Here is a 24738-nt window from a genome sequence, read left to right as displayed (position 1 = left end):
TTTTGACATAAGCCCTATACATTAACTGTCAAACTCTTCATTAAATTGACTCTGACGCTGGAAATTCCTAAATGGGGAGGCTTACGCCAAAATAATAATAAGAAGAAGAACTTAAATCATCATTAAATGTCTCTGAGTGCGGCAGTAAGTGTTCAAGAAGTAAGGTAACTGAACAATAGATATTCACAGAATTTAAGTTAAAATGTACAGATGATTTCAAAAATTATTATTAGACACTTGGATGCAAAATCTAATACTTTTTGATGTATTGCCTTGGAAGTAAATTCTCTCAACTAAAATCAGTGATATCATTTTCATAACAATGTTTTCAGTTGTAGAGTTTGTAGTATGAAAATCATATGGACACAGGACAGTATTTTGCTTTCACAATATATAATATTATGATAATACATAAAAAGAGTGCACATAACAGCAAATTTTTGGCAAGCCCCATTTTTCAGTCACTGAACTATTTACAATAAGTATACCAAGATCACATAAATTACATAAAGACGCAGCAGAGGAGTAGGTTTAGATTTTTGCCCCTTTATTATTAAAAATATTCACTTGCTGTCTAATTATTCAAGCCCCATAAGAGCACCAGTGATGGCGACCACAATAAAATACAATAGCATTTCTTGGAATCCGCAATCAAAGTATTAATTTGTTTGATAAGCAATTTGACAAACTGACAGAAATACCAACTAGCGTAGGCCGGAAATAAATGTTTTTATTAATAAGGGGGTGACGGTTACAAAATAAATGTTCAGCTTTATATCTTTAACAAACATTGTACCTCTTAGAGAGATTCAAATATTTATCCACAGTCTATAAGTTACTATTCAGTGCCCGTTACTATTTACAAATCGCTTTGCGGAATGGGCTAAGCTTATATAAATCATATCCCAGACTGTAATACACTGTGACAACACCCCTATCCTATAGAATTTTCAAAATTATAGGCACCTCAGTAAAATATACACAAACATTCCATAGTTTTTATACAAGCATTTTAACCGTGCGAGGAATGTAAGGGTGAGCCCACAAAACAAGTCCATCCATCCATCCATCCATCCATCGTCTCTGATCAGGGGGACCAGCATCTATACACCTTTGTACAAAGACTTATTGTTACAGCAACAGTTAAACATTACGAAGCTATTAAAATTATTTGCAATGTAAACAACAGTACAAATATGCCAAATCAAACAAAATAATTCTTACATAAAGACTCAATAACTTCACAATTATTATGGTAATACTTGTTAAAATTAATCCTTACTAAAGTTATGTATGTAAAAGTGATTTACATTTTTTTGTTAATATTCAACAATTTTAATTTTAATGTCCTAAGATATTTTAAGAGATTGTTATATATGTTATATAGTCACAGGCCATCTTTAGTTGCCCCTTTTTAAATGAATTTTGGAACACAATCACTGGGTCATTTGCAAAATGTAGTCAAGTGACAGACAATAAGATAGATTTTGAAATCGTTAATTACTTATAATATTACAAATTAATTATTTGAGTGGCACTTAAAATTTAGACTCACTTAAGAAATTGTTAAGCCCAAAGAGGGAAAGTTCATAATTTTGTTAATATAAAAACATTATTTTGCTGACTTGGTAATGTTTTATTCAGTGTTTTAACAAAACAATTAAAACCACGAAAAATGTGTTTAGACCGCTATAGAACTTATAACAATATTGCTTATAATTAGCTAATTTTAAAGCAATATTAGCAATTTATCATACTATAATATTTATGAAAGAAACATTCTTGTAACAAAATATTAGACTTAAGTCAGGAACATGTATTATGTTTTAGAAGACCTAGATAAAAACAAAAAAAAAACAACTGTATAAACCAGAGCAAACTCACTACTTAAATACAGCATTTCAAACACAGAATCCTTCACTTGAAAGCACTTTTCCGTCTGTCACTTTTTTCACTGGTCGGGTCCCATTCCACATCATCTGGATCATCCCCCTCGAAAGCGAGCGGGGACATGGGGGATAGCGTGCTGGAGTCATTGATGTCCTCCTCCATCATGGGAGACAGTTCCGGACTGGGCTGGTAACTGTCCGGCATGCTGGACAGCATGTCCTGGTAGACGGGCTCTGGCAACGGAAACTGCCGAGGAGTGTACGGTCTCACCATCTGAAATGCGAACATAACACTTTGGGTCGATCTATACTAGCACAGAGTCAAGCAAATTCCCAAAAACTGAAATAGAAAATTCAACTTTAACTCCAGAGCGTAACGCACTCATTACTTCTGCGAGTCAATGTTCTGTGCACTCAGGTCGGGTCGGGTGCATTCACGCAAATTCGCGAGATTTCGCGCGCGCCTTTTTAAATTCTCAGAAGTAATGTGTACATTAACGCTTAGGAGTTCAGGTTGAATTTGTTATGTTCAATTTTGGTAATTCGCTTCGATGCGCTATTATAAATTGACCCTAAATGAGGGTAGTGAAAAAGTTACATCGGTAGGTAAGGTTTAGAGTTCCAATATTTGTGTCTAAAATATTCTTCTAGTGCTACCATTGCGTACCCACAGGAATGCGATTGCAATCTATACTAATATCATGCGAATGTGTGTCTGTCTGTCTGTCTGTTACCTCTTCACGCCTAAGCCGCTGAACCGATTTTGCTGATACTTTAAGTCCTGGAAAAGGATATAGATACTTTTTATCCCGGAAATGTACGATTCCCGCGCGATAATCGACTTTTGGCACAACGGAGTTGCGGGCGTGATCTAGTAATAATAAATTCATAAATGTGCGAGGATGGATAAATTTAATAATACACCGAGAAAAAAAATAGATGAACAAGTTAAGACAAGTAAAGATTGTTATCAAACTTACCTCTTGCAGTTGCGTTGGATCCTCAGAGTTCCGCGGTTCCGCATGGTTCCCGGGCTGGTTCCGCACTTCGTGGTTCCCGGCCTGGTTCGGTGGTTCCTCGTGGTTCCCGGACTGGTTCGGTGGTTCCTCGTGGTTACCGGGTTCCGTGGCGTCCGCGTTCTGGCGGCGCGTGCGTTGTTTGCGGAGGTAGCGGCTCCTCTCACGCAGCTCGGCGCGCGAGTGCCGCGCCTGCATCGCTGCTTCGGATATGTCTTCCTCCTGTAATATATAAGTGTATGTTTGTATGTATGTTCAGAACAAAATTTTGGTTTTGTTCTTCATAAATTAAATACAAAGAAATTATTATAGTAATTGTCATTGGTAGTGTTTTAGAGTCATTTTTAATAACCTTGTAGTTTTTCTTGCCTGGACTAAGGACTTGAAGTAACTGGATAAAGGGATCAATATTATTATTTCTAAATTTTTTCAATTTTGGTAAATTAGACATTCTATCTATTTATTAAAAATATGACATTAAGATTGCTCTCATGTTTATTGCAGCACAATTTAAATAAGATAACATAAAAATCACAATACACACCTCACTCTCAATCGACATTCGATTGGATTTGGTAACGCCGTTGTTTAGTGGATGCTCAGGTATCTCCAACACTCTCCACCTTAAACATGGTATTACGCATTTTATATGTTTTATACTAGCTACTTATAAAACTAAATACATAATATACGTAATCTAAAAATGTTATCCAAATATCTTTTAAGATTGTTGTTTCATACATTAAGCTACACACTGTATGAAACCATCTTGCCACCGCTGTTTCTTTTTTTCTTGAACTCTCTTATCCTACTTAAATACAGCAGCAGTGCTATGTCTTCTATCTCTGGTATCCGTATAGTGTGAATGTCTGATTTTGTAACTTCTGAACACTACGCTGGCGAGTCTGACGCCGCCTTAACTTAAGAAGCTGAGAGCATATAAGCTAAGATTGAATTTGAATAGGCATATGAATTATATGGGCCTATTGTGAATAAACATACTTGGGTGTATTTTTTCCGCGTGCTGGCGGCGACGTACTGCGGTATCACGATATTGTCAATGTCGTATGACACGCTAGTATTGTCTAGGGAAATGGCCTTTAATAACAAGGGAATAAGCAACATACTTGGGTGTAACGATCTCCTTGTAGGTGAGTATCTGCGGTCGCGTGCTGGCGGCGACGCTCTGCGGTATCACGATATTGTCGATGTCGTACGACGCGCGCCGCGCACGCGACTCCGTGCTCCAACGACCGCGGCCCCTGCTACACAATGTTAATAAAAAAGTGAGTTATGACCACAGCATAGATCAAGATAGATACAGCATGTCGCTCCATTTGTATGAAAACGAGCGTGCCACTTTTTATAGCTACTGTGTCGTACCGATGATAAGAAAAGTGCCCATTATCTAGGTCAACGTTTCTATTTGAATTTCTACAGCTCAATACTTTTAGGCATTTAATCATATTTAAAATTCCGATTGACGTCCAATTCCGATAGCAGACTAAAGAACCAGGCGCGATCGCAGCCTAAAATTTTGGAGGGGGTCAGACAGTAGCGTGGGGGGGGAGACAGTAGCGGTCATTGTCTCCCTGACAAAAAAACTTGCCATTTTTATGGAGTGTTTATGGATCTACCCCCATAGCCATTATCTATAGAAACTGCGATTGACAATGAAGTGTCAGCTGATGTTCCTAGTTTAAGGGCGATATGGTATCACTTCGAACTCAATGACCGCTACCGCCTCGTTTCGCCGAGTACAATTTACTCACTACACTAAAAAATAAGTCGCTGCTATGGGGTAGCTAGAAATTTTCTTTTATAATTTGATAAGATTTTGAGATTGGGCATGTCCCCCGTGACCCCCCCCCCCCCCCCTCTTCGTACCGCGCCTGTAAAGAACAGACTTTTGAAAGACGAGCATTGCCCGTCGTTTGGGAGCTCGATATGGCACGCGAAGTACATACACATGCGGTATCTATCATGATCTATGTCTGTGGTTATGACTCATGATGTGCTAACTTTTTTTTCCATGTGACGTCTCATTAGACTAGGTTCACACGGCACAATCCAGCACGTTTTTTGCAGTATACATCTTAACATTCATACATCGATTGTAATGCAACAAATCGTGCAGTACAATCGACGTGTAAATGGTTCTATATATAGAATACCAGGGCTTCCCAAACTGTGTTCAAATAAAAAAAACTGTGTGATCAAATTAACATCATACATCCCGGGATTCCCAGGCAGTCTAAACTCTAAATCACCGGTTTCAGAAGCTATGCTCAGAAAAGCAAGCACAGCCTTCACATTAGCCAGCCTTGCTGGCTTTAATATTTTTCATAAATATCTCTTTTATTTTTTAAGCGCAACGCAGACAACAGACTGTCCGTGACGCACTTTTTAGTCCAAGGAAATAGAACCTATGCAATTATATGCAGTAACGCACATGTCTGCGCTGCGCCTTATGCTTATGTTTTGATTCGGTCATTATTTCCTAATAAAGATATAAATATCCAAATAGTGTTTATATGATAACCTATGTAGGCTGGTTCTAAATTAAAAAGTATTTTTGGGAGCCGGGTTGAGGGGCGTCGTAAAGAAATGGCAAAGTCCCAAGGTCGTCACAGTACAAATAAGTTTAGGAAGCCCTGCTATATACGTTGTATGCGCCACTGTTTATTCGTTAAGACGTATACTGCAAAAAAAAAGCGTGCAGGAAACGTGCAGGATTGTGCCGTGTGAACTCAACCTAACTCGTTACCACAGGCAGGCTGCACCCACGCGAGAACGCGGAGAACGAGAGAGGCATGATCGGCTCGAGCGATCGGCTTAGTTTGTAGTTGTCGCGTCAAACTACCGTCCGTAAACCGACTTTACAGACAATATTTTTTTTAGTTTAGTTACCTTTATCATCAAACATTGTGAACGGCTTCGCGCCGAGTGCGGGGGTATTTCTTATAGTCGAGCGTGTACTTCACAACTAATTGCAAGAGAAAATGATTATTGTGTCTCCGACAGGTCACAACCAATATTGACTTGATAATCTGACCAAATAATGTAGGTCTGCCATCTCCCTTTATTCTTTAAAATCAGCTTATCTCATGGTAATTTCCAAAAAAAACCTATATGTATATACAATATTTGTTATCATTGAAAATATGTCGTAGTTCTACACTTTTGCCCTATATTTTATGCAAAACAGAACCAACCCACACAATGACAGACCTGAGAAAAATATTTTTTTTTTTGCATAAATAGGTCCAATTAATAAAATGCAAACCTCTCTTGTCCCGACGTCGATGTATCTTCATCCTTCTCTCTCTCCTTCACCTTGCGCGATAGCGGCGGACGCCCTCTTTTCTGTTCTAAAATTATCAACAACAACCTAATTAGCATCCATACTTATAATAATACTCTCCACACTGGTTTCGGTGACGGTAGCCGGTTTCATTGAAACCAGACCTGTTACGCAGGAGTAGTTTTATAATGCCCAAGTGTGTGCGCAGTACACAAGAGCACTCTCTATTCCTTTACTCTAATAACCCAGTGGGACGGAAGACCGACACGACTGGCGAGAGATCCGGCGCAGAACCGACTTTTTACATGGATCATCTTACATGTCAGACAATCAGGTGGTCAGCCTGCATTGACCTAACCAAACTTGGTAATAACATGTTTCCAACGCGGGATTCGGAGTCGAGAGCCAGCTCTAACCACTTGACCACGGAGGACCACCATACTAATATAATAAATGCGAAAATGTGTCTGTCTCTCACCTTAAGTCTTCCCACCTAAACCGGCGAACCGATTTTGCTGAAATTTGGCTGAGATACTTTGAGTCCCGGGAAAGGACAGGAATTTATCCCGGGGGAATGTAAGGTTCCCGCGCGAAATAACTAATTCTGACGCAACGGAGTTTTCTCGTACTCAATGTTATTTTATGCGTATTGAAGAAATCACACAGCAAAATTTTAATATGCTGCGTAAATATTTTGCCAATAAGCAAATATGTATAGAGTATTTTTAGAGATGTTTAGAGCTATACTAGCTGACCCGGCAAACATTGTTTTGCTATATAAATTATTTCTAGTATCAATGTAAAAAGTAGATAGTAATATAGTAACAAATGTACCATCGAGAAAATTGATTCCTATGCAGTTGACAGACCAACGTCATTTGGTTGAATCATGTCAATTCAATATTAATTGTGATCTATCGGCTGGGTTTGACGTAACGCGACCAAACTACGTAGGTCCACCATCTGCCTAGGAATCAATTTCTCTCATAGTACATACAAAACTTTATTAAAATCGGTTGAGCCCTTTTGGAGGAGTTCGCGCACAAACACTGTGACCGGAGATTTTTATATATTAGATAAGCCGTTATACATACTGGTGGGGTGTTTCCTATGTTTGGGCGGCTCGGGGGTGGGGCGGGGCGGTCTGGGGGGCGGAGCGTGGTGCGCTCCCCGCCACGCCTTGCTGCACCGCGACCGGAACCATGCTCGTCCGGACAGCGCCGACATGTGGATGCCCGTTGGGATCTCTGTAATGTGGTTATTTTTTTTTAATATATTGGGAGCAGGAAACGAGTCCTTTGCTAAAAAAAAAACAATAATAATACATCAAAGTATAATGTGATGTTGTAATGTTAGTGTTGCACTAGCTCTAACAATACGTTAGCTAATGTTTGGAAAAGATATTGATCCTTGAAGGAAGTACTCAAAAGCAAACACACAAAAAAAAAACACCTTCTGAAACTTAGAACGTGTCAAAGGTCCGAAAGAAGTATGTTGGGAGTCACGCTAAAACATCGAAAAGGAGCAACAGAAATTAGACACATAACAAATGGCGATGGGCAGGACACATGACAAGAGGGAGAAAGAAAAATACTATCAGTTTAGCAACCAAGAGACAGGAAGGAGGAAGATCAATAATCGGTGGCTCAATGACATAAAAATCTGCCAAGTGCAAGTCGAACTCACTCACGAAAAGTTCCGTACCGTTATAGAGAGAAAGTATGCAAAAAATGGGTTTTTTGTATGGGAGCCTGGGAGCATTATTTATATTGATTTTAATTTTATTAATAACTAGCTGTCCCGGTGAACTTCGTGTCACTTAAAAACCTTCCCTGGACTTCTACGAATATTTTAAGACTAAAATTAGCCCAATCCGTTCAGCCGTTCTCGAGTTTTGCGCTTAGCAACACATTCAGCGACTGATTTTTATATTATAGATAAATATTAAAGTACAAATACAACTGATATTTCGTGAATATTTCAAATGCCCATGTGTTGCCGTTATTGATATAGAGCAAAAAAAAAACAAAAAAATCACGTTTGATGTATGGGGGGAAGGAGTTCGCGCACAGACACTGTCACACGAGAATTTTATATATACGAACAATAAAAACTAAGGAAAAGTAACTGTGTCAAAAAAATTGTCCACGAGTCTACAAAATGTGACCCGAATAGTGAATACATGCATATTTTATGCATGTATTCGGTACACAATTTTGTGTAAATATAGAAGTGACAATTATTGTCAACGGCTTTATTTGGTAAAGAGTGTAAGTGTTTCGTTGCTGTAGCCATATTTTAGTGCCTGTCCATACGCGCGTTTTAATTTCTATTGCATCCAGATATGGCGTTTTTACGCTACAAACATGGACTCGAAGTTGTCACGCTCCATCAAATACGTCTATTCGCAACGGACTCGCGCGTAGTTCAGGGACGCTGCAATGGCACCCAAGTATCTCGACTCGCGCGTTATACGGGCGACTCGAGAGTCCCGCTCATCGCAAGCGTTTTACGCGCAAGTAAGAAAACGCGCGTAGGCATCTGGAAGCGATATATGTAGCTCTAGTATCTCGGAAGTCACTCACTCGCGCGTAAAACGCCTCATCTGGACAGGCTCTTAGAGTGAGAAAAGGAACCAAATTCAAAACAGTTGAAGTATATGAGTTACGTTTCCTTAGTTTTTATTATTCGTGGATTACAAGATTAGTATAATAATAGAGATATGAACAACTGACCGCTAACATCACTCAACACGGGATGGAAGGCGGGGTGCACGTTGGCGACCCGCTGCGGCGCGGGCAGCGTGCTCGGCGGCGGCGCGGGCTGCGTCGGCTCCTGTCGCCCGGTGCACACCGCACAGCTCTCTGTCGACTGACAGCTGCATCTGAAAGTTGGGAAATGTTGATCAGCATCCACACTTACATAGATAGCCTAAGCATTTTGGTGGCTTACCTATACATCTATATAATATATAAAACTCAAAGGTGACTGACTGACATGGTGATCTATCAACGCACAGCAAAAACCACTGGACGGATCGGCCTGAAATTTGGCATGTAGGTAGATGTTATGACATAGGCATCCACTAAGAAAAGATTTTGATCAATTCTACCCCCAAGGGGTCAAAATAGGGGATAAAAATTTGTATATAATAATACTTGCTAACGCGAGCGAAGCCGCAGGCAAAAGCTCGTTAATAAATATTTTTATATCAATAAGCACACTAGCAGCTTATAAACTGATGTGTGTGTGTGTGTCATACGATTTATAGTTTGTCCAGCCCGTTTTGAGAGAATTTACCGTTTATTTTATACATTTATTTTATACACTTATTACATTTTCAGGTAGCTTGTTAAACTCAGAAACTACTGTATTAGGTAAGAAGTGTTTTAGGGGATTGCTATTATGTGGTATTCTCCATAGATTCAGTGATGAATACACAGAACATAAATGTAACTCTTTCAGAAGCAGCTTACAGACAACTTTATACAGGACAAAACTACAGTATTGTCACTTTGTTTGGAATCGGGGAAAATGTCCCGGCTTTTTGGGCATTTGTGGTTAGTTACATTTTGTAGCATTTCACCAATCTCTTGACTCAACCGAAATATTTTATTTCAAAGTACACTGACTATGCTCCTGAAAATATAACATTCTAAACAGAGTAATCTTCAGTCTGTGTGCAAGTCTATAAGCTTTCTCAAATTTTTCAACCATACCACAATCCAGAGTATTGTAGTAGTGATTACAAGATAATGTTCTCATTTAGATATAAAACTAGCTATTTCACCGAGCTTTGCTCGGTATTCGATAAAACACGAATAAAATGACATTTTCTAAAAATAATTCCTAGCTAGATCGATTTATCGCCCCCGAAACCCCCTATATACTAAATTTCATGAAAATCGTTGGAGCCGATTCCGAGATTCCAATTATATATATAAACAAGAATTGCTTGTTTAAAGATATAAGATAAAATATGTCAAAACTTACTTGATATCTGCAGGTTTAGCTGCCTTGGCGGTAGCAATATGGAGATTATGCATCTGCAGTAGTTTTCTTTTCTTGAATGTGTCCCTGCGTAGAGGTCTGACACGTGCGCACGAGCACATTGACTCATCTTCACTCTCTCCAGGCAAAGATCCAGAATAGCCCACAGGTTCTCCTTCAAACTCCACCGGACCCTTTGCCTCTCTAACCTGAAATGGTAATATGAAAAGTTTAAATTTGTTTATTCTTAAACTGCTAAGTTATGCAATTTTTATCAATCTACTGTTTATAACTATGTAGACCAGGGGTCACCAACTGGCGGACTGCGGTCCGCATCTTGACCTCCGATCTATTATGTGCAGACCAAGCATTTTCAAAGATAAACTTCGTTATATTATATATTAAAATAAATTTCGGTCTCGACTTACTGATGACAATCTCCAGGAATTTAATGTCAATAGCTTGCACCAATTTCACTCCAAACAAACAACAAAAATTGTGACTTTTCTCATTGATATGTAAGTAAATAAATACCTTTGTAATAATTTCCGTTTCATTTTTTTTAATGTGTGGACCGCGAAGGTCATTTTATTACTTAAAAATTAAAATGGACCCTGAGCGAAACTAATTGGTGAGCCCTGATGTAGACTGTAGAGGGAATAACATACTGATCATGAAGATTTCATAGAATTAACTTAAAATATTCAAAGTATAGAAACTTAAGGCACAATTTCATCAATAGTTATGACTGTTAAAGTTAATTAGTTTTCATATGACTGAAAGAGAAGACAAAGGTAAATTAGAACAGTGTATAAAATCATTGAACTAACTGTATCTCTTATCAACACACATGATTCATACAAAACAAAACATAGGAAGCTTATCACAAATGTTAAACATAGTATACAATTTCACTAGTAATTGACCTAGAGGTTAAATTTATTTTTAAAGTTTGCATTCAATATAGGAAATGGTATTATTGTCACCATAGCTGGATTGAGTAAAGGCAAAGTTTGTGAGTGTGTTTGTAACATATTTTTGCTAAAACTACTGAATGAGTTTTGATCAAAAGCATGATAGTTAATTGATATTAACAAAAATACTACTTTTTAACCAAAAACACATTGACAGTATGAATAATAATTATAAAAATTGGCCAAGTGCGAGTCGGACTCGCGCACGAAGGGTTCCATACCATTATAGAGCAAAATTAGGCCAAAATTTGTGTTTTTTGTATGGGAGCCCCTTTTAATTTTTTATTTAACATTAATATTATTATTAAAATATATTAAAGTACACATACAATTAAGGATTGTGTGAAAAATTCAAGTACCTACTTGTTGCTATTACTGATATAGAGCAAAAAAGGGCAAAAAAATCATGTTTGTTGTATGGGAGCCCCCCCTAAATATTTATTTTATTTTGTTTTTAGTTGTTGTTGGTATAGCGGCAACATATATACATAATCTGTGAAATTTTCAACTCTCTAGCTATTACCATTCAGTTACAGCCTGGAGACTTTTTATAAAAAAAATATATAAAAGAAACAAACAATCCACAGCAATCTATTGAAGAAGGTAGAAGACACTGAATATGTTTAGACCTACAGTAAAATATGGTAAACATGATAAATAGAGGTAAGATCTAAGTTGAACTTTAACCTAAGATCAAAGGTAAAATTCAAATTGTTCTTATCTCTTAACCAAAAACAAAAACTGACAAAAAGTTTTGAATATGAAATTCAAAACTTTTTGTCAGTTTTTATTTTTGGTTAGCCAAGTAAAATGATCAATTTTAGTGACATTTATTTCAGATGTAGAGAAGATCACAAGGATGGACAATGGACATACCATAGTCCATACAGTACATAGCTAAATAATTGTGTAGATAATAAATAATAATTATGGAAAACTAGATGACGCCCGCAACTCCGTTGCGCAAAAATTCGTTTATCACGCGGGAACCGTACATTTTTCCGGGATAAAAAGTAGCCTATGTCCTTTTCCAGGACTCGAATTATCTTCTTACCAAATTTCAGCTAAATCGATTCAGCGGTTTAGGCGTGAAAAGGTAACAGACATACACACTTTCGAATTTATAATATTAAGTATAGAAGTATGGATTGACCCCTTCTTGAGTATAGGCCACCCATGCATCCTACTCCATAGTATAGTTAACATACCTGTTTATGCAGCTCATTGTGCTGTCGTATCTTATACTCCAACTCCTGAACTTGCACTTGCAGCCAACACCAGCGCGAGGCGATGGAGGCCCGCTTCTTCTGCCATGACCACAGTGCACGCTTCTCACTGTAAAAATAGAAAATAGTAATTGTAATTGAGATTATAATTTGCTATCTGACCCGGCAAACATTGTTTCGCCATATAAATTATTTCTAGTATCAATATAAAAAGTAGATAAAAACTTATTCTCAGACCTAACTAATGTTGTATACAAAATTTCATTAAAATCGGTTGAGCCGTTTTGGAGTTCGCTCACAAACAGGGCTCCCGCTACCATATGTGCAATGTGTGCAATGCACACGGGCGCCATCCTCTAGGGGCGCCAAATCGCCATCTTTAGGGGCGCCAAAACCAAGGACCCCAAAAATTTGCCTAAAGGGGCGCCAAAATCCTTTTTTTGCACACAGGCGCCAGTAGCCCTTACGGGGGCCCTGCTCACAAACACTGTGACATGAGAATTTCATATATGGCATTAAATGTTGTATCTTTCTGTTGACAGAGTCTGCTGTTGCTTCAATGTCAACTTCCCCCCAAGTTCCAACATGTTTAAACTTAACGAACATAACACCTCCTCCATTTTGAAAGTCGGTTAAAATTGTAGCCTATGTATTCTGATGTATAAGCTATATTATTGTAAAGTTTCATTAAAATCCGTCCAGTAGTTTTTGCGTGAAAGAGTAACAAACATCCATACATCCAAACAAACTTTCGCCTTTATAATATTAGTAGGATTAGTGGGCACTATTATAAAAAAATTTTTAGTATTCGCCTAAAACTCAACTATTTCTGTACACAATCTTCATAATTGTGAAGTCTTTACCAACTACCAGCTAACATAATCGTGAAAATAAGACATATGAAAATTGAAATGTTTGGGACAGGTACCTTAAAAATTACTTAATAATAATGAAGAGTTTGTTCATAACAGAAATAGTTGAGGTTTAGGCGAATTCAGAAAAAGGCAATATTAAAGAGTTAGGGTACAAATTATTTTATATGTTTTAGTTTATTTAAGATTAATCATATTACTATTGAGTAGGATTTATATTAATTCTGAACCTACCGGCTCAAAAAGTAATTTATATTCCAGATACCCAGTTTGCTTGGGGACAAGTCAGTAGTATTTGAATACATTGCATCTTTACATAATTATTGCATAATATGCAAAAGCATGTGTTGGTCTTTTTATGATCTCTGTTTTACCTATTTAATTACTTTTTGCTTAAAAGGCTCAGCAAAATTTTTATAAAATTTGGGATAAAGAGACAATGAGTTCCAAGAAAGGACTACAACAGTTTTTATCAAAGAAAAATTAACAGTCTTTAGCAATAAATGGACTAAGGTGCAATGCAATTTAGTAAAGATAAAGGTATTAAGAATAGAAATTCCATACTCCAGATTTTTATGACCACCACAAGGTTGCTACCTGGTGATGGCTGGATGGTGACCTTTCTCATTTAAACAAATAAAATAAAAATTGTTAAGTTTCTGAATAAATTTTGAAACAATTACTTTCAGAACAACCTATGTGTTACCTACCACTGGTTAGGGAAGTAATCCGGAAATTTGATGATACTTCTTAAGCTTAAATGCCTAATATATAGCCAAAATCTTCCCTCTGATGCATTTGGGTAAATAGTTACGAAATTCTTTAGTAGCACAGCATATATTGCAGCAGCAGCAGCAGGTATTGATTTATTCAGAACCAATTTCAGTCAGACTTATTAGCAAAATCTTCTGCACAACAAAGCAGATCATACACTTAAAATTAAAATCATTATAAATTCATATTAGAATAAGTTTTCATGTAATAAAGTATAATAACAGATGATGTAATAGGATGTAAGCGATAGTTGAAGTTGAAATTTGATTTTATAAGTTTACAAACCTTTTAAACCACACTACAAGAATTTTAGGGCTCCTAGAATCAATATTTATACATATAGAAATATACTTTAGATGTAACAAATTTAATTTACTTTATAATTATACAACATATCCTCATAAATAGCTATTACTAGCTGTCCCGGTGAACTTCGTGTCACTTTAAAACCTTCCCTGGATTTCTATGAATATTTTAAGACTAAAATCAGCCCAATCCGTTCAGCCGGTTTCGAGTTTTAGCCGACTAACACATTTGAAAATCCATTTTTATATATAAAGATTACAATAGGATCCATTGCATATTTTAAAAGTCCTGAGCATAGATTTATTGTCAAGAAATGTAATTGTATACAAAGATAAAATGATAATAAACTTACATGGGCATCGGTTGTTGATGAGGATTGTTGTAGGGCACTGCCTCATCATTACTTTCAGCTCCCGATGAGGAATCCGTAGCATCAGAGTCCAACTGATGCTTCACAACAGATAGATGTGAACGCAATGCACCAGCGGCATCTTCTAGCCCTGTGAGTGTGCCCGAAGGTATTCCCAGTGAGGCAGATCTTGTAGCATCACCTTTAGATGTACCCGCACGATAATACTTTGGACCGACTACACTACGAGATGCAGCACTAGCTTGCAATGCTGCAGTCGTGTCAATCCTCTTCAGTAAAGCTTTAATACCGACTGGTCTTCCCGCCCCATCCTTTCTCGCCCCCCGGACACATTTCTCAAACGTCTGTGCCGCCTCCTCAGATATTCTCTTTCCTAATGATCGAGCTTGGTAAATTCTAAGCCTTCTCAATAAAAAAGCGCATCTGTGCTCCAACCTGGATTGCATCAATCTGATTTTATCCTCAGCGGAATCGCCCTCGGAATCCGCCGTCTCGGCCAAATCGAACCCCGAAAGCGGAAATATAGCGTCCGGGTCACCGGTGGACAGGGCATCGCTGCCGCTTTCCAAAGTTTTGATCGCTTGCAGCAAGTCCGCATCGTTATTGCCTAGGTCCACGAGAATTTGCTCCATCTCCTGGGAATCTTTAGCGAGACTGGGCTGCTGGAGGCCCATGTCGTCGTCCTCCATGTGTGAGGTGATGTTGTGGACGGACGCGAGCGTCCGTCGTCGGTGGGTGAGTCTGTCTGCCTCGTCGGCCACGTCGTAACTCTCTGGGGGTGTCACGTTGAGCGCCGGGGCCATGACACGAGCCTCGCCCGCCGCGGACGCCGGCGCCGACCTCGTCAGGGCGGACCGCCGTCTACCTTCATTCTGCACTTATATAATCCAGCGAACGCGAGTTTCACAACACTGTCACTTTGCACTTCACTACACTGTTTTCTGGGGTCATTATTTGCATGAATCCCGACCGGCTTCCGCAACAACACAAGCGAAGGCCGCGTTCGGCGCGTATCTGAAAACAATGATTGTCACTGATTAGGGGTTGTGTTCTTTTGTAAACTCCTCGTAACTGTTTATCGCTAGCCGTCGGCAACGTAATTAACGTTTTAAATTCATTATATTTATCCACTGCATTTGAAATTTGACCCACGTGATATTGAATTGAGTATTATAATTGTCGCAGTAGCTTGTTTCTGCACGATATGGAACAGGAAATGATACACTACTCAAACACTGCTGCTAGGCTTTTAAATTCGAAAATCAAAACCAATTGTCCATTTAAACACACGGGTCACTAGGAAAACATAAAATTAATAATGGCGGAGTGATTTTAGAACAGTTTCTAGGAGATAGTGCACACAATTTTATGACGAAACACAATGTAAACCACACCAAACGCTCCAAGCGTCGGACGACGTCTGAATGTGTAAAAGAGACAGAGAATCGTTCTAAAGTTGCACTTGCGCGGTAAAGTCAAATGATATTCATAAATTTTTAATTTAAAAATAATCCTACAATAACCATAAACCATTACAATTTAGATGAAACATAATATCTTTAATTTTTAATATAATTTATTTCAGAAAATAATATTGAGATTTATTATGACAGGCCATTTTAAATCAAAAAGTTGCATGATTGATGCGATTATTTCATCACGCTACGGCTTTTTACATTACGCGACATTAAGCTAGGACTTTTCACATTAGGCGACATAGACAGAAAACTGCAAACGCTTTTCTAAAAGTGGATTTTACCAATAACAGATATAACCAGAGAGTTTTGTGGTTTTAGGTAATTTTACGTATTAGCACATAAATCATAATTTACGATCCCTCTCTCTCAATCTCAAATGAATCGCATCGCATCAGAACAGTGTGATGAGTAGAGACCGGATTATATGCAACAAAATCGGCTAAGTGCGAGTCGGACTCGCGCACGAAGGGTTCCGTACTGTTATAGAGCAAACATAAAAATTGTGGTTTTGTATGGGAGCCACCCTTGATTCTTTATTTTAATATTATTCTTAAATATTAAAGTAGACATATAATTAAGGCCTTTGTGAAAATATCAAGTGTTACTATTATTGACATCGAGCAAAAAAGGGCAAAAAAATCACGTTTGTTGTATGGGAGCCCCCTTTAAATATTAATTTATATTTTGTTTTTAGTATTTGTTGTTATAGCGGCAACAGATATAAGTACACAATGTGTGAATATTTTAGAACTCTAGCTATAGCGGTTCTTGAGATACAGCCTAGAGACAGACAGACGGACAGACAGACATCAAAGTCTCATGAATAGGGTTTTCGTTTTCACCCTTTGGGTACGGAACCCTAATAAAAAGCACGTTATATATGCATGCAAATATGCATGAAAAATGCTTGAAATATGCACAAAAATTGGCAGAATATGCAAAATTATATGACAATATGCAAATTCAAAATCTGGCACATAGAATTAGTAAATTATTTTTTGATAGGCGATAATAGACCGTACTGTAACATTATAATATGCCATTAAAATTATTTAATATTTTTGTAAATTTAAGCGATCATATAATTTTCTAAATTTTCAGTAGTAAGATTCATGTGTCTACGTTCATTTAGAATATTTTTGTAAAAAGAAAAGGTTCGCTCCACATTCATTGAGGAAACTGAGCAGAATTTGAACTTGGGTGCTATGTTAGCAGTTAGCACTTAGGACCTTATCACACTGGCGATTAGCGAGCGATTTGAAAGCGACGCGACTGCGCAGCGCACACGCCGTGTCACACAAAAATCTGTCATTTTTCCTAGTGTGTGTGTTGTAGTGTGTGTAATGTTTTATTTGTTAAAAAAATTTATGATAAAAGCATATTTTCAAAATAAAATTAGCTCGATGCACTCCTTCACCATATAAACTATAACTGAGCAAAATTTCATTCACCTACGTTTCCCCATTTTTCGTCAAAAGGGATATAAAGTTTTTGGCTTACGTATTAATATATAGATTATCGTAACTGTCAAAACAAAAGATGCGCATGGATACAGACTGCATTCGAAATGCAGTAAAAAGTTTTTGAAAACGTACTATTTTGTTTTTATTTTAGTAATATTAATATCATTTTTATTGTTATATAATCATATTTTATTATAATAATTAGAGAAAATAAAGTTTTTTTATATTTGTTCTATAAATGAACTAATTATTTTGCATTAATTTTAATGCAAAATAATTAGTTATTATGTAAACAAGCCCACTTCGATCCACCTTTTAAGATGGGTCATTTTTAAAGTTGCTTATAAGCAAAAATAATGACGTCATCGATAATTTTGTGGAACGTACCCCAAATGATAAATATTTATATTTTTGGGGAGTTTTCTTTGAGTGGGTTTTAAAAGTTGCTTTAGGAGAAAATATTTTGAAGAGTTGGCAACACTGGTCGCGGCACGGGCCGCGGCGCTCTATCGTAAAGTGTAAACTAAGAAATACCGGACGATAACAATTAACATCGCAGGCCGCAGCTCTGTGGGAATCGGGACGCATTATCGCAATATTGCTTGCGTTATTATCGAGCGATAATATCGCGCCTGTCAGCTGTCTGTGGGAGGTTTATTAATGTATTTTTTGACACTTCTGTCGTGACTCGTGAGCAACACTGCCAAGCACAGAATACAAATTACTCCTGCCAAGTGCCAACTATATTCTTTGGTTAGAAAAAAAAACATAACCTCAGGGTGACCATATGTGGCAGGTTCCTGCCATTTTGGCAGGATTGGCGTCTTATTTTGGCCTATGGCATGATCGGTTGACGTTTTAAAAACTTGGCAGGTTTTGGCAGGATTGGGGTATGAAAAATTAATGATAATATTGCATCTCAAATTTCCGACAATGGCAACCCTGGATACTTTACGGGGCATAGATAAAGTATTATAGTATAGATGTACCCTTAGCCCGTCATCGCGTGGCCATTTTGTGCTTATTTTCATACAAGTAGTGTGCGTTTATTTTCTTGAATATTTCTATTTGTCGATTATTTCGAAGCACTTTATGATACAGAAAAGAAAGTCAATTAGTTTATGATATCGATTAACTATAGTTCAAGTGATGAGAATCCGTAAACACACGGTAAAATCTATGCAATTTTTATAGCCAAATTATTGATTGATGTGACATTTTTAGCACTAATGCCTTATATAGCACGAATAAGGGATTAATAAACTTATAAATTATCTTTTTAGCTTACAAAAATATCGATTGAACGCCCAAAAAACGTTGTTCAAAACTTACGTATTTATTGTTAAATACGTAAGTTTGTAAAGTACAGCGGAACCACAAAACTCAATAATATCTAGCATTAAATGTTCACTAAAAACCTTTATTAACACTTTTATTACATGAAATATGCAGACCGACTCCGTTATGTCCTAGTAAGTAGGACATAACATTACACGCTTTTGACGCTTATGTAACCGATATAAGGCTCTCTCCAGTCTATAGTACCTCAATGTTACGGGGTATTTCCCTGTACACTTCGACAAGGCTTTAAATGAATATTATGTCAATTGTGTCAATGGGCGCTGCTGGTAAAGGAGAACTGTCAAAAATGACGTTTTTACGTATGATATCTAAGCGTTAGTTCCTTTTCTCGCCACGTTCATAAACAGCCTTGTCGAACTGTACTTCTCTTGTGTGGTAACTGGTAACGTGGGTGATAGTTATTATTGGTGGTGGCTTTATACTAACAACTATCTTGTGGTGGCATTATACTAACAACTGGTGTGGTGATGGAGCGAAAATATGAAAGAGCGTATAGAGCGCGGGAGCAAGATCCAAAACTATCGTCCTGGATCTCCAAAGCAAAAGATGATTCAGACTCCTTTGTTATGACCGAGTAGGTCGGACCTATAGTCCGTCAAGAAAGTGAAGAAATTAAAAAGTGGCAACATCGTAGTGTCACTGTCATCCCTTTTTTCTGAGATTGATTTAAAAAGAATGACACTACGATGTTGCCACTTTTTAATTTCTTCACTTTTTTGACAGACTACCTTTAACTTGATACGCTTTTTGCTCATATACACCAATACAAGGCTCTCTCCTATAGTCTATAATACGATAAGATAGGTTTTTTCATACTTTAAAACAACAGTAAATAAGTTGGCAGTATTTGGGCATTTTTTACTACAGGCTTTGGCAGGTTTTGGCAGTTTTTTGACCAAAGTATGGCAGGATCTGTAATTTAAATATGGTCACCCTGCATAACCTCAAAAATAAATGTCATAAATGAAATGAAAATTATGAAACTCGAGGAACTGGATGATTAGAAATGAGAAATTTTAATTAATTAAACTAAGAATAATCTATTTTTTATAGTTATTGTAATCAACCACTAATCAGACAAGATAACGTTTTTAAAAATGTAGTTAGTATAATACAGTAATACAATACAATAATCTATCAATTGGTGTAAATGCAAGTTTAATTTCACAAAATTTTATCTACTGTTTCATTTTATTGCTTACAGTATTGTATCATATGTTTCAGTTTTACTAGAAGTGTCATATAATAATACATATTACAAGACTTTTACAAGTCAATACTTTGTCTAGTATTGACTTCTAGAAGTGATAAAAATTACAACATACTATTACAATTAGTGATAAAAGTTGTTACCTATGTAGTTTGGGGAAATATAGTATCAGCGGTTAATATTATTATGTACTGTAGAACTTACCAATAGCACGGCAATTTTCGGCAAGCACTGTTTGATTTGTCCCTGTCATTCCAATATTCTTTACATACATCATTATGATAGCCTGAAATTAAAATTAAGTAAGATCAAAACAATGTAATTAATGTGTATTCTTTATTGCATTTAATTCATCAAGCCCCATACGGTCACCGGTGACCGAGATAGAAATTCTATTGTGTCTCGTTTTTCCACGATTGACGGGTTAACTCATCATAAATTAGCTCCACTATAATGGTTATACTACACTACACACACATGACACGACGCAGACAAGACCCGCTAATCACTAGCTTTTTTTTCATACAAATATCCAATAATACTTTCCAATAATTCTTTCTAACCAACTTTAAAAAGGAGGTTATTTGATTTGTCAAATACATTTGATAAATCAAATAACTTCATGTTAAAAGTTTGGTGATATTATATTATATAGAGAACACATCTTATTATAATAATGTTTTGACTCTACAGACTACATGAATATTACAATTGAATCAACAAATATTGAATAATGACACTATACTGAGAAAAGTAGAATTACATGAAAATAAAACTTTCAATTTATATCTCTCTCGTACTGTTATAATTTTAACTGTTTTAATATGATATACATAGGGATACCTAAGTGATATTGATGGGCGTACCCAGGATTTCAGCTAGGGTGGGCAGCATAGATGTTTCGAGAAGATATGGTCAATCTGGTATATTGAAACAAAAAAATCATGAAAATTGAATTTTATTAATCTGACTGAAAAGATATTTTGTTTCCAACACTTCATTTTGTGCAGAGTAGGTTCCACGTTTTAACTTTTTAATTCCTACTTGGCAGGAAAATTGATGTGTATTTTATATTCCGGGGGGGGGGGGCAGCTGCCCCCTGGGTACACCCATGGACGGAAATTATTTTATAAAATGTGTTTCTATGTTTTAATACAATAATTACCATTTGATAACAATATGATGAAAATTATTGTTATTTACTGTTATCAATTTAAAAAAAAATTTAATGCAAAAATAATTCGTTACTAATTAGTATTTAATTTATTCGTAATTAAGTAGGTAATGTTCAGTTCATTTCTCCTCAGAAATCTATGTAACTTCTTAACACCTCCATCATAGGGTATCGCAAATGATAGAATATATAGATTTTTAATTATTGTTATGTGGTAGCCGGCTGCCGCTTGGGGATTGATGGGTTCAATACAAGTATAATTTTTGCTGAACATTTTATATAAAAATGTCAAGATATAAAAAAAATTCAGCATATAATATAAGAATAGTAGTACCTACTGTATAGGACATAGGTACTTAAACCTTTAAAAGGTTTTTAATTTGTACTTATAGATTTACAAAAACTAACCTTTATTTAATTTACGTACGTGGAAATAATATTATTTTTTTATGGAAATATAGTACATTATAATTTTACCTAATGCATACTTACCTGGCCCTTCAAAAGTATTTTATAATAAAGTTAAGTAAATGTGTACAATATTTACTAGGAAGCAAAAATGGTCAGTTGATTAAATTGACTTCATTTCACATTTGTATCAGTGACATGCACAATATGATAAAATAAATATATAAGTACTTAGGTAAGTATACAATATTTAAGTCATGTATTTTGTACTTATATTTATTTTGCAAGTTTGAAACAAAATATATTTTTATGCGACCTCAAAATATTTTAATCAAAAATGCCTTGATAAAAGTTGTACTTATGTACTTGTAAGCTGGTAAAATTTCATGTCACTGAAGTTACATCCTCATTAACATTTAATACATTTTTAACACAAGCGTAAAAAATGTTAAAAATAAGAAATATTAAGCTGTTATTTTTTGGACTATGGATGGTGTACTTACCCACTTACCTACCTAGAAATCCCACTGTATACTTATACAAGTTGCAGATTTCTAGAGTTTATGTACTTACAAAATAATTGTGATCAAATGTGAAGAGAATAATTCATTTTTGACTACTGAGTACTTACTGACTACTCTACTACCAACTTGCCCAAGAAGCTAGGCCACAGCTAGAGACAGCGATTAGCGCCACTTCCAAAACTTTTCAAATAATATTTGTTGACTTGAAATGTTTTGTTTCGCTAACATTAAGTATAGTAATTTAAAACTAATTTATACTATAACTTGCTTACCTTGCTAAGATACCTGCTGCCCGTCGTTCCTATATCAAATCGAGTTTAGCAATGAGTAAAGACATAGGATTTGCTAAGCAAGTACCTAGCTTGTGCAGTTCACGTCTTGCTACTTGCTTGATTATTTATGTAATAATATTTTCTTGAGTTGTTTTATTTTATACTGGCCTTTTGAATATTAGAAAATTAATTCAGCTATTATATAGAAAAATAGGTACTTACAGAATTGTCACTTTAAAAACGAGCCAAATTCAAAAGAGAACAAAATCTTACCAAGTTCTACGAAAAATCTCTACCTATTAGCCAACTATTGATTTGTTTGCGTGAAATAAAATATAAATTAATATTTTACAGCTATTTGTAATCAGAAGACACAATATAAAAGTGCTTTTGTTGTGACAAAATAATCAAAAAATATTTTTGACTAAGTAAAATACTTACATGTAAGTATACCTTTGCTTTATCATTGCGTTTTATGATAATATTATGTCAGATTCCCAAATTCCGCTTGTCAAATGTTCTTCTTCTTCTTTTAAAAATGGCCGCCTCGGTGAGTTGCCAATGTCAGAGTGGCTTAAAGGACTGTCAATAGACTTCATCTTGACATATGTCATGAAATTGACAAGAAGAAGAAGTAACTTGAGTGGATTACAAAAAGTTGATAAAATCCAAGCCAAAGCTTTACGCATAATCTGTGGGGCTATGAAATCCATGGAATTAATATGTACTACGTACATAAATTTCCATGATGAAATCATCTCCGATAAACGCGCTTCAGCTGGAGTGTTGTGAACCCCCTCTTCAACTCCGGCGACAATACCTGGCAGATAAATTTTTCCTTCGCTGCTACCAATTTCTCAATCATCCTTTAATTCCTAAACTTAAAACTCTATATCAACTTTGTTACAATAATAGTAAATATTGGCTTCACAAATCTAAACCCCCACTCATTCATAGCTATAGTAAATTTTTGACTTTGGACGCTCCTACTTTTCGCTCCCCATCTTTTCCTTTATTTGAATCATCATACGAAGCTCTAACTCTTACACCCGATGTTCGTTATGATATCGGTATCAAGAAGTCCGATAAATATTTTGCTAGTAATATATTTAAATACATTATTAATAACAATTGGCAGGGATGGCATCATTTATTCACTGATGCATCAAAGAATGCTGCAGATAGTCATGTAGGAGTAGGGATCTACCATTTACAATATAATATTGTGCAAAAAGTTAAATTTCCTCCTGAATCCTCCGTTTTTACTGGAGAGTGTTATGGTATTTTTAAGGCTATTGAGTACATTCTACTCGGTAGGCTTGAGAGGGCACTAATATTTTCAGATTCCCTAAGCGCTTTACAAACTCTAAATAAATTTCCTTTCAAATTAAAAAATTGTTTTCCTATCATCATTCAGATTCGAAATCTTCTATTTATGGGCATAAACTGCGTTAAGCGGGCACCCGCGCGGTTTCATACAAAAGTGACCCGTCGCGGGAAGCCGCGCGGCAAACCGTCGCGGGCAGGCGCGGCGGGCCCCGCGCCCGCGCAACGGAGCCCGTCTCCCCGCGCGATGGTTCCCGTTGCGGGGGCAGGCGCGGGGCGCGCCGAAAGGAGCACGCGCGGGCTTGTTCGGTTAATGACGCTATGTGTTACGCCTACGGGCGGCACGCGCTTAGTAACATATTATGCTTTCAGTTCTTAAAACAACACCGAAACCCCCAAACATGTATCTTCAAGGAGGTTGGAGTTCTGTTCACCGCCTTCAGACCATGCAGGTATAATAAATCTTGGTGCAAAATCTTACTTTTTGGTAAGATTTACTTGGAATACTTCATTATTTATCCAAAATCACTATAAGTTTTCATTTGAAATACTTACTTCAGATTATGAATCGAAATCACAATATCAGCCAGATAAATATACGGTTTTAGTAAAGATAGCGAGGAATTCCCTCAATTACTTATGGATCCCATCATGAAGTCACCTTTTTTATGAACATAGTACCAAATTCGCGTTAAACCCGATACAGTAGCGAAAAAATCTTGAAAATCGGTCCACAATCGGCGAAGTGATCGTTGAACATACAAAAAAATATATAAACAGACGAACATATAACCTCCTCC

At 36.5% G+C, this 24738-nt stretch overlaps 1 protein-coding gene across 7 annotated transcripts; it reads right to left on the bottom strand.

The window, feature by feature from the left end:
• Positions 1 to 1642: 1642 nt before the first annotated feature.
• On the bottom strand, positions 1643 to 22724 carry LOC121733625 (KAT8 regulatory NSL complex subunit 1). Of its 7 annotated transcripts, none has more exons than XM_042123937.1 (12): positions 15874 to 16130; positions 14704 to 15735; positions 12382 to 12508; positions 10203 to 10408; positions 8945 to 9093; positions 7304 to 7456; positions 6192 to 6276; positions 4033 to 4170; positions 3450 to 3528; positions 3010 to 3127; positions 2870 to 2979; positions 1643 to 2163 (listed from the first exon to the last, which is right to left on the bottom strand). In XM_042123937.1, the coding sequence occupies exons 2-12, from the start codon at positions 15522 to 15524 to the stop codon at positions 1918 to 1920; spliced, it is 2232 nt and encodes a 743-aa protein (XP_041979871.1). In that variant the 5' UTR covers positions 15525 to 15735; positions 15874 to 16130; the 3' UTR covers positions 1643 to 1917. The 7 variants fall into 7 exon arrangements, with proteins under 7 accessions (XP_041979871.1, XP_041979872.1, XP_041979868.1 ...); XM_042123934.1 differs by lacking the exon at positions 15874 to 16130 and adding exons at positions 20439 to 20520; positions 22613 to 22724 and having other exon boundaries at positions 1644 to 2163; positions 2870 to 3127; XM_042123936.1 differs by having other exon boundaries at positions 1644 to 2163; positions 2870 to 3127; positions 16116 to 16136.
• Between the last annotated feature and the right edge of the window lie 2014 nt (positions 22725 to 24738).

The sequence above is a fragment of the Aricia agestis genome, chromosome 14 (genome assembly GCF_905147365.1).
Source record: "Aricia agestis chromosome 14, ilAriAges1.1, whole genome shotgun sequence".
NCBI lineage: Eukaryota > Metazoa > Arthropoda > Insecta > Lepidoptera > Lycaenidae > Aricia > Aricia agestis.
This window is presented reverse-complemented; position numbering and strand designations above follow the sequence as displayed.

Excerpts from the sequence above, each read along its gene's own strand:
- LOC121733625 (XM_042123934.1), bottom strand. The coding sequence starts at position 15,524 with ATGGCCCCGGCGCTCAACGTGACACCCCCAGAGAGTTACGACGTGGCC. Across the intron at positions 4,171-6,191 it reads TCGACGTCGGGACAAGAGAG|CAGGGGCCGCGGTCGTTGGA; the intron begins GTTTGCATTTTA and ends AACATTGTGTAG. Across the intron at positions 3,529-4,032 it reads AAGGAGATCGTTACACCCAA|GTGGAGAGTGTTGGAGATAC; the intron begins GTATGTTGCTTA and ends ACCATGTTTAAG.